The 18,546-nt window shown below is 37.7% G+C and overlaps 1 protein-coding gene across 1 annotated transcript in view; it reads right to left on the reverse strand.

Annotated features, from left to right (window-relative positions):
- Window positions 1-18,546, reverse strand: part of LOC124158167 — a 323,520-nt gene that overhangs the window by 171,650 nt on the left and 133,324 nt on the right. Inside the window, exon 4 of the mRNA XM_046533352.1 lies at window positions 8,936-8,945. Coding sequence (XP_046389308.1) covers window positions 8,936-8,945 — 10 coding nt within the window. The remainder of the gene's footprint in view (window positions 1-8,935; window positions 8,946-18,546) is intronic.

Here is an 18,546-nt window from a genome sequence, read left to right on the forward strand (position 1 = left end):
TTAAATGGTTTGCATATTTATTTTTACGGCCTTCATACCTTTGTACACACTGCCTTGAGTTAACTTAAGGCTTTTATATTTTTTTCCTACGGCTTGATATGCTCCCTCTGATCCTTCCTTGCCGAAAAAACAAATAAACAAAGTATAAAACCATCAAGTTAACAGTTGACTTTTTATAAGCACTTTTATACGGTTTTATTCAAGTAAGAAACATACTCGCTATTAAGAACATATTTCCTTGCCAGTGTTTGCTATTACTTCATTTATAATATCGCAATCCTAAAATATGCATTTTGAAGCCTGTCATTGATCCTTTTTCTAAGCTAATTACTTTAGTTACCAACAACTATTCTTCTAGCTAAGAAAATATTTCTGTCATGCTCAGCTATTAATTCATTCATAGTAACACTATCATAGGCATACTGCAGCTCATCATCACTCCTTTTCAGAACTAATTCCTTTAATTCCCTGACATCTTCTTTCTTGTGTCCTCCTTTATCTGCCCCAAATACTTATCCATTAGCCCTCCTGGGGGAATTATCCTTCGTTTTTTCCCTCCATTATATTCCTTCCATAATAACTTTGCCTTATAACATAGTAAAATTATCTAGTCCATCGCGATAGTACGGCGCTCCACATTTCTCTAGACTCTTACGCTAAAAATACCAAATTATTTTCGAATAATGCCAATTGGTTATATTTTATCAGTATTTTTTCATTTGTTAACACCTATGGTGACTTGTCCTTTAATCTTTCCTTCCATTATGTTCCTCACGTACGTCGCTGTGGTATGGTGCTCTACATTTCTCTATACTGTAACGCTATTAATACCAAATTATTTCCGAATAAAGGTAAATAAATGTAAATTTGTTATCATTTATCTTTGCAAACGGAGGATTCCTACCCCCTCTGAAGACAGGAGATTAAGGGAAGGTGAGTTGGAGAAGGGTTATGGAAGGGAGCTAAAGGGTTTCCGGTGCGGAGGGCCGCATTCCGCAGAGAAATGGAGCAGGAGATGACGGCGAGGAGGGAAGGGAGATAGGGAAAGTGGCGAGAGCTCAGCGATGCCTCCATTTCGAGATTGTTGATGTTTCGGGAGTCCCACAGCCAAATAAGCAGGAAGACAGAGAGAGGGAGGAGATCCCCGCCCACCGAGATGCTTCTTCGATTGTCGACGGCTTGGCGTCATTTCTGAATGGATTCGCAGCGAGCGGGAAGAGAACCGCAATTCTCTCCGCTCCTCGTACCCTCTCACCGGGAGAGACAGACGAGAGGAAAAGGGGCGCACATATTAGAACGGATTCCTCTCTCGGAAATCCCTCAATGGATGACGGATATATGACCGCTCCTTTGCGAAAAGGGAATGGTGTTCCGTGACGAGGCGACTTTCCACCCTTTACACGCCTGTGTGTTCGAATTCATGCCGGCATTATAGGAATTATGGAACGTTCAGCTGGCCATTGAGATACGATTGAGCTGGAATTCCAGCGGGCGACGGTACGGGAATGAGTTTCGGAAACCAGATCGTGAGCCGCGTTAAGTCTGATGGCACACAAGCAAAGAAATATTAACGCTGGTGCGCTCGTTGTGGATGCTTGAAAATAGGATAATTTGGAGAAATAGGTCAGGGGAATAGAACATTTAAAATGACAAATGTATCCAGATACAAATAGATTAATAATTTTAAATAAATAAATAGAAAGGTATAAGTAGATAGGAAAATATACTTTCACTGAAAGGTGAGAAGAAATAACTGCCCTTATGATGGTCTTAAGAATAAGAAATTGCTATTAAAGAAATTACTATAAATTAAAGTATTGGTATTATCCGCGGAATCAATAAGAAGGTCTATTTATATTATTTTAACACTCAGGGATATTTTTAACCAGTAGACATTAATACAAAGTTAATCAACTAGGGTAAAGCACCTATGTTACGTTGAAATAATACACGCGTGAAAAACACCAAAATTATCCTATTCCTGCTAAGAGAACTTAATTTTTTACGAACAGTAATTAGCGGCTACTGCACACGCGAGATGCAAGTAGAAACTCAACGTAGCTCAACGAGAATCATTAACATTTTCAGTATCGGAAGATGCTGCAAGCTTCTGGTTATCTTGAAAAAATATAACCTGCATAAAGGCGACCATTGCCGTCAGTAAGGATCGATTAGTTCGGAAATACTTCAACGGAAGCAGTAGAATAGATGTAGATTTGTATGATATTCGAGCCATATTAGGTACACCATTCCATTCTCTGAATAAGAAGGCCTAATTTCAAACTGATTAACCTAACTCACAACCCTTTTCTCTTCTACCCATAATATACCTCCAACGAACATAGGTACTTCCCTCAACTACGGGTTTCAACATCGCATCGCTCCTTAGTATTCATAACAGCCTAATTTTGCTTTTAAATCGTTTCCTTCACATTCAAAGCATGTGCATTACATCCTCGTCATATTATTTGCGTGACATACTGATGATATTTTTAATTGATAATCCAGAATGCAATGACTGAACTGACTGAGTTGACATTTTTTCCCGAACCATTTGAAAATCTGTCCGCTCTTATTTTAACACTTACTCTTTGAAGATAAAACCAGACGAATGGAAAGATAGCGCAATTGGATGTATTCATGACTTCCAACAATTAAAATGAATAAGTAGGAAGACTGAGAAGATACCGATAAGAGGCAATGAAATTTTGACAGCGGTGACAGAGGTAAGGTAGCTGCCACGAAGGGATAAGGGAAATCTCAACAGTGGTGAAAACGGTAGGGTCTTCGCTGAGATCAGAAATGAAAAGTTAGAAAGACAAGTGCTGACTAGAAAGTATAAATGGCAGAGAAGGAAGAAGACACCACTAAAATTTGGCTTTGAGGAGAAGAATTCCCATAATTTTACTTGACATTTTTAGGGATAAGGATAAAAATAAGAGATTCAATTACTACAAATTACATAGCCCATTCGTTAAAATGAAACAAAGCGTAAAAATGAATATTACACGGTCATAAAAGTGGAATTGTTAAGAATTTTCACAGAAAATCGTAAGATTTATTATGTCGTATTTAAGGTTGGCATTAAAACTATAACTAAGTAACAATAAAACAAAAAAACTAAAGCCCGTTCGATACTATCTCATGTATGCACTAATGCAATACGCTACGTAGGCCACAGTAAGAATTGATATGCAAGGTTATTAGACATTACACTGGTTCACTATCGATGCACTGATAAATCATCAACATCACTTCCAAATAAAGCCTTTTCTCATTGAAAAAGCGTCTCGAAGAAAAAAAGCAATGCCCGTTTCTTTACAATTTCACTTACTCCAATGAGGTACAAAAAATAATAATAATAGGAATTATTTGGGATATAGCTCCCAAATTAAGAGAAGAATTTGGTTCCTAAATTAAGAGAAGAATTTGGTCCCTGAATTAAGTGAAGAAGAAGCCCTTAAAACTGACATCCATCTCGCACGGGGAAAACCCAGAACGCCATAATAACGGATTTGGGTATTTTTAAGACGTATATTTTAATTAAAAACGAGAAGGGAAACAATATACACCATTGGAGTTGAGATGTGCGAAAATAAATACGGTTCTTCTATACTACAAACTACCAGCGTAGTAAAAATGTCTGAGAAATGCATCCTCGAATCAGAATTCCACCGAGAAAGATCACAAGATCAACGGTATGTCTCTTATTATCAGGTGCATCAAATTTCCATCTACGTTTCCACAGAAAATGGAATGAGCATTTTCCTCTCTTTGTCTGATACAACTCGCGCGTAATCTCAGCCAAAAGAAAAATGTTTTTTTTTCCTTCAGAGGTTTTCAGGCCAAAACGTTACCCCTTTATCGTTTGAAATTTTATTAAAAAAGATTGTGCTCCCAGGGAATACCTTTTCGAGGACGAAAAAATTTATAATTTCACCCAAGGTCGCGCTATCTTTCAAGCAATGAAAGGAATGGGAAATTCTCCAAGTTTCGTGAGATGAATGGATAAGACCCCGAGAAAGAAGTGAAAACCTTCGCTTTAATCCTTGATGTATTGCTTTCAGCGCATGAATCACGAGGAAACGAGTCCTTTCCTGTGCTTTCCGCCCAAATATTTTCCAAAGCGCTCACGCGAAAAAGAAACACACCTCTCTTACGTACAATAGTACTGAAGGTTCATCAATCTGGACAGCATGACGGCCTCATATATTAGAACGGCAAATTTTCAACGACCGAAATCATGAATTGGATATTCCACACACAAACACCTAGAGACATCGAGGATACAGCAGACTTACCAAAAGCGCTTCATTACTGTTTATCATAGGTACGAAATATATAAAACATCCATAGGTGAGGCGGCACGTCGCGTCGGTACTTCACTGTATCGGCACTTAGGTCCATTTTACCATCACGGGTAATGAGCACGAAGAATGAGAACACGAATTAGTCCCAGTCTACAGAATACAGTCATAGAGTGAGTATACTACGAGGCATGTTTTAAATTAAGTATTAATTAAGTTTTGACATAAAAAAATAAGTAAATTTTTTTCAAAAATAATTTATTCACTTGAAAGGCCATACTTTACATTTCTACATAATTCCCAAAAGTAGAGTAAAGTATGGCCTTTCAAGTGAATAAATTATTTTTGAAAAAAATTACTTGTTGTTTTTTTATGTCAAAACGGTACTTACTTTAAAAACACGTCTCGTATATACTCCCTTGTAAGTTTATTTACTAGAAAACAATCATATACAGTCTATGGACGTCAAAGTAATGCGTGACGGAGCCACAAATATTAAAATTCTTACATATTTGTGGTACCGTAATTTATTTTCCTTCCTGTAATTCCAACAAAAACCGAAAAATAATCTTCAGAATTACATATTGCTTCTTAAGAATCAATGCAAACTTCATGATAATTAGATAGCGATGATAAATAGATAAATAGGTAGATAAATTCATAACGAGATGGCCGAAATAATTTGCCATTGCTGGGAGATGAAAAAATTAGGCAATTATAAATAGATTATCCGGCGTAATGAAATGGAGGAACAAAGGACATACATCGGAATATTTTGCAGTGATTTACGATGAATATATTCTGATGACAACTCGACTAATTAGTATAAAATTATTTGCAAATATTTAATTATTTATAAAAGCATATCAAGTTTTATTGTTCTCAGTACGGCATGAAATAAAAAATGAAATTACCAGAAGCATCCTCGTATTCAAACGCTAATTCAATTAATGACTGCGCTTATTTTTCTCATTAAAATAATGCCGCTAATCACATTCTTCGTTCAGAAAAAATCCTATACACAAGCTTATTTAATTTCCTCGAGCAGAATATTGACTGGCCCAGCACTAAACATGTTATTCGTAAACCCTCACGTTTGTATTTAAGGTGTAATTTCCGTTTTCCAATCAAGAATTAACATTAAAAGCGTGCTCCAAGGTAATAGAAAAGCAGATGACACTGCCAAACTAAGATGAGTCCTTCTATTCCCATCGCCAACACAAGATTCGTACGCGCATATGAGAACTATCGTTAGCGCGGTGGAAAGATGGTACATAATGCGATACATGCATACAAATGTTCACAAACTGATATTTCATCGTTGGTTTCAACATACACATAAATGATAATAATAAAATTAGCGATAAAAATGGCATGAATTACTGTCCCGAGCACAATTTCAGAGATTTCTGCTGTCGGTTTTCACGTGATGAGGTTGATTGAACTACATAAATTTCCATTCCTTATGCTTACCTGTACTACGTGTTTTTCTCGTTCCTTAGAAGATATTGATCATTGCTTTGCTGCTATTAGTGATTTTTCAAAATATTTTACGAGCTAATGTTTTTTTTCACATGGCTCACATTGGCAAAAAGTTCAGGTTTTTATTTCTGTTTTTTTTTTACTTACATAGAGGGGTAGCTAATCTAGTCTGCTGAAAGATGGACCATTGCTCATGATCAATCTTTGCCCAATATCACATGGTTGTAAGCGAAGTTGGTACAATTTATAAAAAAAATCGCATCATAGATGAACGGTACAGAGCTTACTATAATTTATCAGCATTTTAAAATACTGCGACAATTCGATTTTGAAATATCACCGCAAAAGGAAAAATCTGCCCACCGTATTCTCGAAAATATTCCTCTCTAATGACGGAGTTGTAATATCGAAATCGGTCAATGCATGAATTTTTAAGTAGAAAACAACAACTCAAACATTTATATGGCACCTGGATATTTCTTCGATATACCAATACAAGATAAAAAATAATTCCGTGACTAAAACAAGTAAACTCGAAAAGATACGCAGCAATGATAAACCAGGAAAAACAACCTAAGTATTTAATTCAGTCCAAGATATTGATTTTGAAAGATAATTGCACCCAGGTATGACCCACCCAGTAACCCTAAATACATTACATGTAATAATAATGTTTGCATTCCGATATAAGTCACTGCATAAGCAGAAACCTACAACAATTCATAATTTAATGATAGAGGTAGCTTTAAGAACGTTATGTAGATATACATATATACATATATGTACATATGTATATCTACATATATGTATACCATCGATCGACGCACGGTAAAAAAAAATTACGCGAAAAAAAAACAAACGAAACTGAAAAAGATACGCAGCCCTTATACTCACGAAAAAACCTACCAAACTCCTTTTCCACGCGCAGCACACAACACACTCAAAAGACACTTGGCAGGAGGAAAACTTCTTCCTCAGGCCCCGAAAAATTCCCATTCTCGCCGCCCGCGGAACGAATCGGAGTGAAAGAGAGGGAGGGGAGGTTGAAACAACAAGACTCGAGAAAGAAGAAATCGCAAACATTTCGCGGAGGGAGTGCCCTCCTGACACCCACGCTGATTATCATCCAAGGAGGAAGAGGAAAGCGAAAGGAAGACGAGGAGAAAAACCTCGAGAGATGAGAAAGGATGAGATGGAAAAGTGGGAGAAGGAATGAAATCCACTTTGGTGGGTTTAAGTGGCAATGACCCGCTTTTCTTCCCCCACGTCTAACCACCACCTCACTCCTTCAGCCTACCCTTCAAAACCCATCTCTGACATAAGGAAACATTTTGCACTCATCGGGAGAGGGATTATAACCGATTGCGACACATCAACTTGGATGATATGTAGTAATAATGATTATGCAAACGTCATATATATTCCTTAAGCATACAATATTGCATGAAAATATATTCATCGATGAGTATTTTAATTTTATTAATTTTGTATTGGCGTAATTTACGAAGAGGGGCTGATTATGCTTATGTTAGATTAAAATATTTTATTGCGTAACAATAAATTTGAAAACGCTGTCAAAATCAACTATAACAAAATAAGACTTCAAATTATGTACCTCATACAATTAATCACGCTAACGTAATATCTGATCCTATCAGTCACAGCTATAACTTTATAATGGTACACTTTAATTTAGATGTACTTGTGTATCCCATAAATACTAATGGAATTAACTGAAATTTTGATAAGCAGCAGTATTTCCAAAAATTTTTAACAAACACGATAACTAAATGCTGAAACGAAAACTGTCATGGTAAAAATTTACCGAATACGAACGATTTGCAGCTATTACCTCGTTTCCCTGCAACAATTGACGATATTGACGAAAGTAATTTTCTTAAAATATTTGAGGCTACGAGGGCCTGCCAACAATTGCCGTGCCCGGAGCCAACGAAATCAACAAGGGGAGAGACAGATGTAAGGAAATATTGTATAATGACGCGGTTAGAAAATGCAAATACTGCGAGGAGCACTTATACAAGTTCCTCGAGGGCTCTGGAAGTCATTGCATACTCCGTTGGCAAAAAAAATTGGTTGCCATATGCACATGTGTATATACAGAAGGAAGAAATATTATTTATCACATGCAAACGATGCAGACCTATTCAAACATTGAAGGTCACTATACTTACTATTTCAGTGGAAAATTCTATGCACGCTAGATAAAAGAATTAATTTCCATATTACGGTAGCATAATAATGGCCGAGATCACATCGTTGGTCTCCTAAACATTTTCACGTAGATTTTTCCTCAAACCATTGGTTCTTACATTTTGTACTTAACAGGACCTTAAATAAATATCTAAAAAGCCATTTGTTTCAATGGAAAAAAAATAAATTTATTAACCATTCGGGATACTTACTCCTAGGCAAATATCCTTAAAGAAGGCAAACATTCATAATTTATAACATCTTTCTAAATTCAAATACTTAATTTTCCCAATAAATTATATAAAGTGCATAAATGGGTACTAGGTTCATTGAAAGAGAATACTAGTTACTTGAAACAGGATAAAAACAGTTTCTCTTACTACTTTAGCTGAAATACCGTAGTTTGAGTACACCATGGGAAAAAATCAATTCGGCCCAACTACATAGGCAGTGTTCTTAGGACAGGATAATAACTAGAGACAAATTATCATAAAAAATCATTCTGAATGAAAATACTTCTCCGTATACACATCCTAGCTACTGATACATTATAACATGCTATGATTAAGATACTGACTACTACGGATAATCCACGTAGGTTTAACTGTTATCCTATTTAATTTCAACCTAATTCTGGGGTAGAGCAAAGGGATTAGCGGTCTCGGTCCAGTTCCACTGACTAGCATCCTCGACTCGAGGATCAAGATAACCGAGAGAGGCTTTAAAGGAAGAGGAGAGAGAGAGACAGAAGGATAAGCGTGGATACGTCCTCATCGATCGAGGAAACGGAGATGGAACAGAACGCAGCTCGCTTACCCTTTTTACTCCTTTCCACTCCCCTAACCCGAAACCCGACAGCAGGAGATGCTCGGGCCACTAAAGTCTGCGGCAGAAGGCTAGCAGCTAAGGGCAGGGCTCCTCCTTTATGAACTCACCAAGATGATCCTGAAAATAGAATATAGAAAAAAATAAAATACATGATATACACACTCACGGCTTCCGTACCGGAGAAATTGTATATTCACCGCTATGAGGTAAAACCCTCGTCTTATCCGAGTAGGTTTTCCTCGAGCGGCGAGACAAGTCGTGAGATTCACATTGAGCCACGCAATGCATAAAATGAAATAGCATCATACTGCGGTGGAAAGTAAACTTGTTCCGAAAAAGTACGCCTTACAAGTAAGGACTGAGTTTCAAACTCCACCAAATTCTTGAAAATATTTTTAGCTCACATCGCATGTAGTACTGGGAAAAATGTATTCGACTTCAACGGTCTCCTCACTCTCCCAGCCTGACGTACGACTCTATTTGAGGCAACCTTTTCAGCGGTCATAAAATTTTATAAGGACTGAGCCACGATAGGGGTATGCTGAATGATGCGAGGTTGAGAGTAAGAAGGAATAAGGAGATAAAAGCCGAAGACTCCAGAGACATAAAATAAAATTTGTCATAATTGAAATGATAAGGTGCTATTTTCCACAAAATTAATTTAAATCCTACCGGGTTTCAATGCACAAATATTCTGAATGATCTCCGAAATGAAGTTGCTGTGTTGACAACCAGGGAAATTAAAATTTATTTTGTGGAAAATTGCACCTTATTATGTCAGTAAAAAAGAGAGAGTAAGACGAGTGATCAAGTAAATTCGCGTAATAAAAATCCGATGTGCATGATAAGGTGGAAATGGAGTTTTAAGTACGCCGATTTTGTCCATTTCACTCTTCTGCTGACGCTTCATTCAATGGAATTTGAAATAACCCACACCAAGATGCGATTTCCTATGGTTAAGGAAGGATTTCACAAGGATTTCACGAGGATTTCATTGATGAAAGAAGGTAAAATGAATCATAACACTAGTTAACTAAGACAGATTTGCAATTAGGTAATTTTTTATTCGCGTGTATTTTTCAAGAGGTTCCCACCCTAAGGTTCGCCCCTTTATTGGAAAGTGTAGAGCTCATTCCACAGTAAAAAATTGAGTAGTCCGATTGGGAATGTTCAGAATCTTTACCATTATTAAGACTCAAGGCTTTACGGTCCTACAACAGTGCCTCTCTACACCATAAGAACTGCATTCCACTATTCTTGAACTGGATATTGGAGACTTATATGAGAAATTCCTGTAACTTATCCCCATCCTTTACCCAAACCAAGAATTACCTCTTCCGATACACTGACCAAGAATATTAAATTTACGAAAGATTCCTTTTTTTATCCATTCGATATCACGGATACACGGAGGATACCGACCGAAATTCTCGAAAGGCTCTCTAGGTCTAAATAATAAAAAAAGAAGTGGACCAATCCTCAAGGGTTGACACCTCTGAAGGACTTCCACAGGCAAGAACGTGATCTGAGACGGGAAGAAGACGGACAAGGAAACTTCAAAGTGCTCCGGATCCCCTTCACCATTCCACCGGGGAAACAACATCCTGAGACGAAATGGAGCCAGTCACACCGGAGGCGGGAGTGTCACTTCTAAAAGGGGAGAAGGAATAGTATACGACCATTGAAGGAGTTGCGGGGGAGGCATAGTCAGGAGTAGGAAGATATTCGTCATCCCTTTTCCAGGGATGCAACAGAATCTGGATTTTTTTATTCCTTGAATGTTTCCACGAGTTTCCAAGCGTTGGGAACAAATTTCCCCAGCCACTTCAAAAAATTAGTAACGTATATAGTAGAACTTAAGGAGTTTGGTTCGCACCTTGGCGATTCATTAAAAATACTAATCGTATGTGCGATTAAAAACGTTATGACTTTATAGACGTCATTACCTGATGTTAAAAAGCAAAATGTTGTAGAACATAATGCAGATAGTTCAGTCCTCATATTTTTAACTTCGCACTATCTCCAGCTATTTGTGTCGACAGAAGCACCATATTCACGCAAATGACGTAATGTGACTTCAACTACCGCAATCACATGCTAAAATTAAAAAAAAATAGTGTAATTACGATTTTAGAGACGAAGTTTTACTTGTGCCATCAATCTTAAAATAAAAAGAAAATTATATTAGTTCATGGCAAAACGAGATAAACTCCAGGATGAATCCAAATTTATTTCGCCTTTAAACCTTGAAATTATCTTCTTAAAATGTCGTATAAAAAAGGACTTGTCAAAAGCAATTTCTAGAAAACATACAAAAAAGTCTATTTTTATAGCCGTTAGTCGATGACGTTCGAATAGGAGAGCATATTTTGAAATTTCCATGAAAATAGTATTCACTTAGTTTCTATGACCTACATCCTCAAGAGCTGACTTATCCGATTATATCGTTGTTTTATGTGGTAGTTCACAATTTAATCCATGGAAAAATCTGAAATTGTAATTTTTCTGCTACATTTATTCCGAAAGAACCGAATTTATGACCTCTAAACCTATTTTTCGGTATCTTAAATCAAACATGGTCATTTCAACGATGGAGTAATACTTACAATCGAGACTTACAATCGAGAATGCGAGACCTCATTGACGGTGAAGACAATTCTCTTTCCTCCAATTTTTCTGCTGAGAATGCCAAAGAACACGAAAATTTTAAGTACCTCCTAGACTGTTCAGGATTTAGAGGAATTTGGGAAAAATATTTCTCTGGCCCCTTAAAAATTAATGCCACTAGTGTACGGCTGCACGGAAATTTTATAAAAGAATTTTATTGCCGACTCAGATCGAGTGAAAAAGTTTTTTATGAGGAGGAAGATTTAAGTTCAATCGTTTAAAAAAGACTAAACAGGATCTCGAAATTATTTTAAACACTCCAGTAAAATTATTGAGCGCTTGCAATACAAAAGCAAGCCACATTATTGCCACATCTGGACCATGTAAAATTCTCATCAGAAAAGAAAGTTCATGAAACATTGCAGGTTCAGAGATAAGTTTGCAATTTACTTGACTAAATGAAATATTCAACTTACAGACAATTTAAATAATCAAAATAATTCCTTAAACCCTTAGGTCATGACCCACTGTATATTATAATTTAGACATAAATTTGGTATATGAATAATTATTCCTTCTTATAAATATATTGTCTAATTATTTACCACACTTCATCACTTAAACTTTTCACAAAACCCAATTACTTGATACAAAGGGATAACATTCACAAACCTAATTCTTGGCCAAATAAAACCTATTGCCTTATGGCTTTTTGTATCTTATATGAGAATAAAATTTTATTGTTACAATACAATTATTCGACGACACAGGTTGGTTTGTCCCTCTGTGGTCTGGAAAATCCTATCAGCCTGGGTGGTTCTCGTCCTTGGCGGGCCCTCAGCTTTTTGGGTATCGCCCTGTTGTAAAATCTCCAGTTCCTCTCCTTAACCAATTATAACCCAATATTGCATCTAAGCAACACCAAAAATCTATAAATTTTCAGCTCTATTTAAGAAGTATCTATACTACGCATTATTTTGTGGTGTAAACCTTAATGCAGAAATATTTATCTGCCACGTTAATTATGAATAAGTGCAAAATTTTCAAGTTTTCAAAATGTAAATTTTTAAAATTTGATTTCTCCCAAAATGAGGTCTGAGTTAGAAAGGGTTAATTCCAGCTACTTTGTCAATTATCCTTTTCTACTTGGGCTATGTCTAGCACGATGCCACACTCTGGAACTTCCCTCTACCAAAACTGGCGTGCTGTCTTTTAGCACGGCCGTACACTCCGACGGTTTGATCTACAATGCCTCTCGCGCTCGGCTTCCACTCCTCAGCTCTATTGTTTACTCTCAAAATTCACAATATGGTGGGTCCCTTATTGCTATTATAAACCATGAGGTGGCAAAAGAAAAAATGGCGAGGCCAGCGTTATGTTACATTTCTCTTCTTCTTTACTTCTATTCTTAGGACTTGCTAATTACTAACTCGGCCGATCCATTTGATCCTCATCATAATTCTATAGCACCATATTTCGAAGGCCTCTACCCTTGATTTCTTGGTTTCCATCATCATTTTCAATGCCTCGCTTTCGTAGAGAAGCATACTCCAAATCCATGATCTGATAAATTATTTCCTTATGTTTAAATTTCCTGCTGTAAGTAGATTTATCTTTTGGTGGAATGCTCTCTTTGATTGGGTTATTCTTCTGATAATTTATTTCTTGCTTTTCCCCCCCACTAGCTATTCTACTTCCCTAATAACATCGAATAATTTCACCTCTACCAGTTTATGTTTCCCACTTTAATGTTAGTCTTCTTCTCTTCTTCTTTTGTAGTCCTCTTCTTTTTCAAATATACTAGTGAACCTTAAAAGGGTTACTATTTCATTAAAAAAAAAACGGAACGCTTTCACACAGTTAAGCCTGGAATCATCAGTTATGTGTTAAAATTAGGTCTTTTCTGTCGGAGCATTTCTCCCAGTATTTACATATTTCGAGACCTTTCGAATCTGAAGTACCTTATATTCACCTATGAACACGACGCGACGCGGGGCCAGTCATACAGACGGCAAAGGAAACGAATGTGGGCAGGAGAGAAGTAGAGCCATTTTCTCGAGTAAGAAGTAATTTCTCTTCCTCTTTTAGAGCCTCGAGAGGACTCCTCCCATTCCTCCGTAGCAGCCATCCCTCCCGCACTCGCATTAAAAAGCACTTCCGAAGCCAAGAAAAAGGAAGACAAAGCGAAATGGGTGGGAAGAGGGAAGGGGCGGGGCAAGACTTAAAGTCTCTCCGCACACATAGGTTTGGTCAGGGCCCAAAGCCAAGGCTAGGAGTGGTGCACTGGAATAACTGCACAAACCCGTACCAACACACACACGCGTGTGTCTCGGGAACAACTGCCGTTACCAGCAGACGAAAATGGTGAGTCCTCCTAATTGGTCCAGGAAGCTCTAAAGACGGTCCCCACTCATCGAGCGCTATCTTCCGTTTTCTTTTTTTTAATCTTCTAGCCTACTTTTCCGCTTAAAACGACCCGCACAAAAAAGAAAGTTCTCAAGAAGAGATTAATCCACGAAAGAAAATAAAGACACGTGCGAAATAAAAAAGGTGGAAAACCATTTATCAAATCCTCAGATACACTCGGCTAAATGCCGCAGCATTTAAGCACTCGGGGAAGAACTTTTGTCCCAAGGTCTAGTGTGCAGAAACCGGCAAGGTAGGAAGAGAAGATCCCGGCAGACCGTAACGCCTTCTCCTACCTTTTGAGCCTCGCTTCACGAAACCTAACGCATTCTCACCAAGGTAATTCACACGTGTGGGAAATGGGAGTTGAATCCACAACGCGCTTATTTTCTCTAAACTATTTCGCGATAAGTCTAGGCCACTCGTGCGACATCCACAGACTGAGGGAGAAAAAGCGTCACAGCGGACGAAGAGCCGAGAAGAACAAATTTGCACGACCGCTATCATTCGTCCCACTGATGCCTTGCTAAGATGGGAAGCATTAAGATAGGATGGCGACCTCGTTCTATTCCGTGAAGGCATAGTAATATATCTCGTCTACCTCCGTAAAACTCAAAAACATTTCAGAAGTGTCTCTCTCCATCCTTTCACCTCACCTAAAACTATGTTCACGTGCCTTATCTCTTATTACCATGCACGATACAGCATGGTGAAAAAGTGGTCGTTACACATACTTTTGTATGATCATACCTAAACTAGCTATGGCAAGGTTTTATTAGTACAAGCGCGTCCGTGGTCACACATAAGAGACAGTTATTACAAAAAATGAGATACGGCGGCCAGTAGGCTTCATAAAAATTCTAAATTGCATTTGTAAGCTCATCACTCATACAAATTTATTTTCGAATAAAATTTGAATGAATTCGTATTTAATTATTTCTCAGAGGTAAACACCGTTTTCAGTCTTTCTAACACGAAAGGCGATAAGAGTAGGGGATTTTTGGCCAATTTCAGGAAATGTAGAAATATTAAAAATAAAAGGAATTAGAGAAATTTTTTCCAGACCGCAATTACTTCAACACGGTTAAAATAACACTTATTATACGTGAAGAAAGCCAGCCGAAAATTCAGAGTGTATTCTTACATAGATAATACGCAGAAACAAGGTGAGTGCATTTAAATTTGCAAAGTTATAACACAACAGCATTTGGCACAAATCCTGACTTCCATAATTAAACGAGTCAAATTAACACTGCCTTCGACACGACCAACAACTTAAACTGAAGTCATGCCATTTCAATCATAGGGAAACTTAGAGAGTTGATCAGTAGAAAAAAAAAACATAAAATACACGAAGTTAAAAACCTCTCAGATTTTTAAATCACTTCACGCCTTAACGCGATTACGCAAGCGAAATGAAGTCAGCTCCTCCATCATTAAAATGTCAAGCTATCTCGAAACATCAAGTATTCCTTAAAATAAAATTCCCACGAGCAAAAATAGGATTCTCACCGGGGAAATAGATTGCATAGAAACGAGGAATCGTCGAACTTTTATTGGGGACCAGACATCCCGGCTTCCTTACATCTCGAGCCGTGGGGGAACTTCCACTCGCTTCAAAGTATTACGTTCAATTTAGGGACTCTCTCGCTTACTAATTACAAAGACGAAACAAAAGTGCATTACGCGAAGTTTCCTCCGACTAGGAGCCCACCCCGTTAATAAGCACCTTAATTAAAAGTCACGACGTGACGGGCAGAAGGCCTTATAATTAGCGCGGTCAAAGGGCCATTTAAATGCACGGTACCGGCAGCGCATCCGAAATGCGTTCCCTCAGAAGAACCAAAATGGCGGAGACTGGAGCAGTCTAGTCAAAGCCGAGGCCACACCACGTCGTCGAGGACGAAATAGAGTGGACGAGAACAAAAGAGCCACGTCTAAAATGCAAAGCCGAGTTTCAATTCCCGTCATTCCGGACAAAATAAAAGGAAGGGCACCAGAAATATGAAAATAGCGCTAGAGATTAATTAAATCCACATACAGATCCGTAGGTAGAAGCACCAAAGCATACCTACGTAGGCTTCTAAAATTTTCGAGAGCAAATTCCGTCATTTCAGAATTCGGCTTCGCAGATTAAATTTCGAGCTTTTTACTTTCTAGTTCTATGCCACGCCGAGACGCTGAGGGTATTTCTAATTCATGAATATTTTTTAATATCGGGTCGCATATAGCTGAATATGTGACAAAACAAGATCCAACTAAATGTCGGAATTCCAGAGAGGAATTTCACTCCACACTGAGACAGAAAAATAAGCAATAAAAGAAGGTCAAATCTGAAAAATTCTAAATAAAAGGCAATAATAAAGCTGGCATAAAATAAGATGGAGCGTTTTCGATTTAGGAGACCCATTATATTTTTCCTAGATCTGAAAGATAAGAACAAATACCATGTTGTGTGCTTTCCCTCATTTATTTGTCGTTTCCGTCAGGAGGAACGAAGGTCACGAAAGGTCTCTTTAACTAAGTTTCGTAAAAATTACCTTTGCTATGCTGATTAGCTATAATAATAAAAACTGCCAGAGTTCAGTGTCACGGATGAAAAATGAGGAAAACACTCCTTAAAGTAAGTTTTAGCACAAAGTGTACTAATAGCGTTACTAGGAGAAATTTATTCTGCATTCCGCAAATTAGAAGAAGAAGCTTCTACAGTAGCAAATACGGTCTACGGGTAGAAAATTCATAAGATACGACCAGATATCTGATTTTAAATCATCCAAAAAAATTATGAATTCACATCAATCATTTTTGACATAGGTCCAAATATTTCCAAGCTAAGTGAACTTCAGAATGTAGATATTATCAAAAACACTGTAACAGGAAGATGCGGAGCTCCTGACCCATGTTATCCTTAGACGAAACAAATTAAAACCACTCCTAGCGCTCCTTGAAAGCTCGTAAAAATGAGAAAAAAATACGGCACGATAAGGCAAGTAGCCTTTCTCAGTTACAAGTAGTTACCACTTGCATTCTAGCTGTTACAGGAGAGCATGACTGCCGAGTCATGAATATTCAAAACCTTCGAACACATCTTTCGGAGCAAGAGGGAGTAGACCCTATTACGAAATGCCATCGCTTTCAAATTCGGGTACGTTGAAGAGGAACAGACTCTTCAACTGAAAGCGTCAATTGCTGCAATAGAAACACCAACTTATCGTATCGTAATCGTATATTACGCACCAAGTGTTTACATTACATCCGACTAATCAGTAAAATACAATGAAAACGAGCACTGTCAAATTATAGTTTTAAAAAATTCGCTGGGTCTTCAGGATTAAAAATCATGGGTAACGGAAAACCTAATTCACTAACCCAGAACAACGAAAGCACAAAATCTTTCTAATAGTTAAATAAAAAATCGTAATAGGCCAACACACACAGCCAGCGCCCTCAAAGATAAATATATACAACTGCTACTTTTTTGGGAAAATCTAACCGATTAATTTATAATAGAACTCAGACAGCCGAGGCAACTAAGTAATGGAAACATACATAAGTGAGCCTGAGACAGTAGCGCATAAAGTTTATATCCCATTGTTGAAATACCAACGTAAGGTTAATCTAATTGGAGGTATTTTTAAGTACACTCCATGATATTTTATATGCATGGAAAATAAATGCGAAATGTATTTTAAAAATAAGGAAGTACGATAGCATTACTGCATGGATAGGAAGTAATAAAATATATCCAGACGGCGGGCAGTAGACGCAAAACATTTTCCTCATTTGGGAGGGGGCGGGCTGTCCCCCCTCCGAAATTACATTCGTTCCTCGCCTGACGTATGAGTGGACCAAAAGTTACAAGAGAGCAAAATAAATCATTTGGGCGAAAGAGATGAAAACGGATGAAAAAAAATTATAAGGGCATGCAGGGAAAGGAAACGTTTCAATGCAATAGAATTTTTTAAAAAGCCATTGATGATCGAGATTTTACCGAACGCACACCTACCCGCGGACGCTCTAAAGCATGGACACGAACGAAGAGCAGAAGGATTAAGAGCGGTGGATCGGAAACCTTTCCCGGGTAAAATGAGAATACATTCGTGTCCCGGAATGAAATTTTCTCCGCCTCTTTCGGGGAAGCATCTCACCTCCCCACGGCCGGCGTTTTAGAGCCTTTCATTCCACACTGGAGCGCAGGAGCCGGAAATTTCAAATGGAAGAAGAGATCGAGTTGTTGACGCGCTTTAATCCGGAAAGACGTCTCGATGAGTTGAATTCAGATTTGAAATGTGTCGGCTGCCGGAATTCCCGATTCTGGGGGAAGAAGACGTAAAGAAAAAAGCATGGGAACGGTGAATAAAAACAAGCTACTGATTCATAGCATGGGTGATAAAAATATTCTGCTCCACGACATCTATCCAATTTTATAGTTTGGGAAAGGTTATTTCGGGAGATAGGAGGCAGTAAAAAGATTTTCTTTTACCTGTATATTCCCTCAAAGAATATATATAGGATCCTAATCGAAGCTTAACTTCTCATCGGGATTAAAAGGCTATCTAATAATCTACTTTAAATAAGTTACAGCAATTTATTTCTCATTTTTCACCAAAAAATAAAGTGAAAACTAACTTCAGTCACGCACCGATTGCGATAATCTCCTCTATACCTACCATGCAAATCAAAATTTATCTAAAGCTGACAAGCC

This window comes from Ischnura elegans, chromosome 4 (genome assembly GCF_921293095.1).
Source record: "Ischnura elegans chromosome 4, ioIscEleg1.1, whole genome shotgun sequence".
NCBI lineage: Eukaryota > Metazoa > Arthropoda > Insecta > Odonata > Coenagrionidae > Ischnura > Ischnura elegans.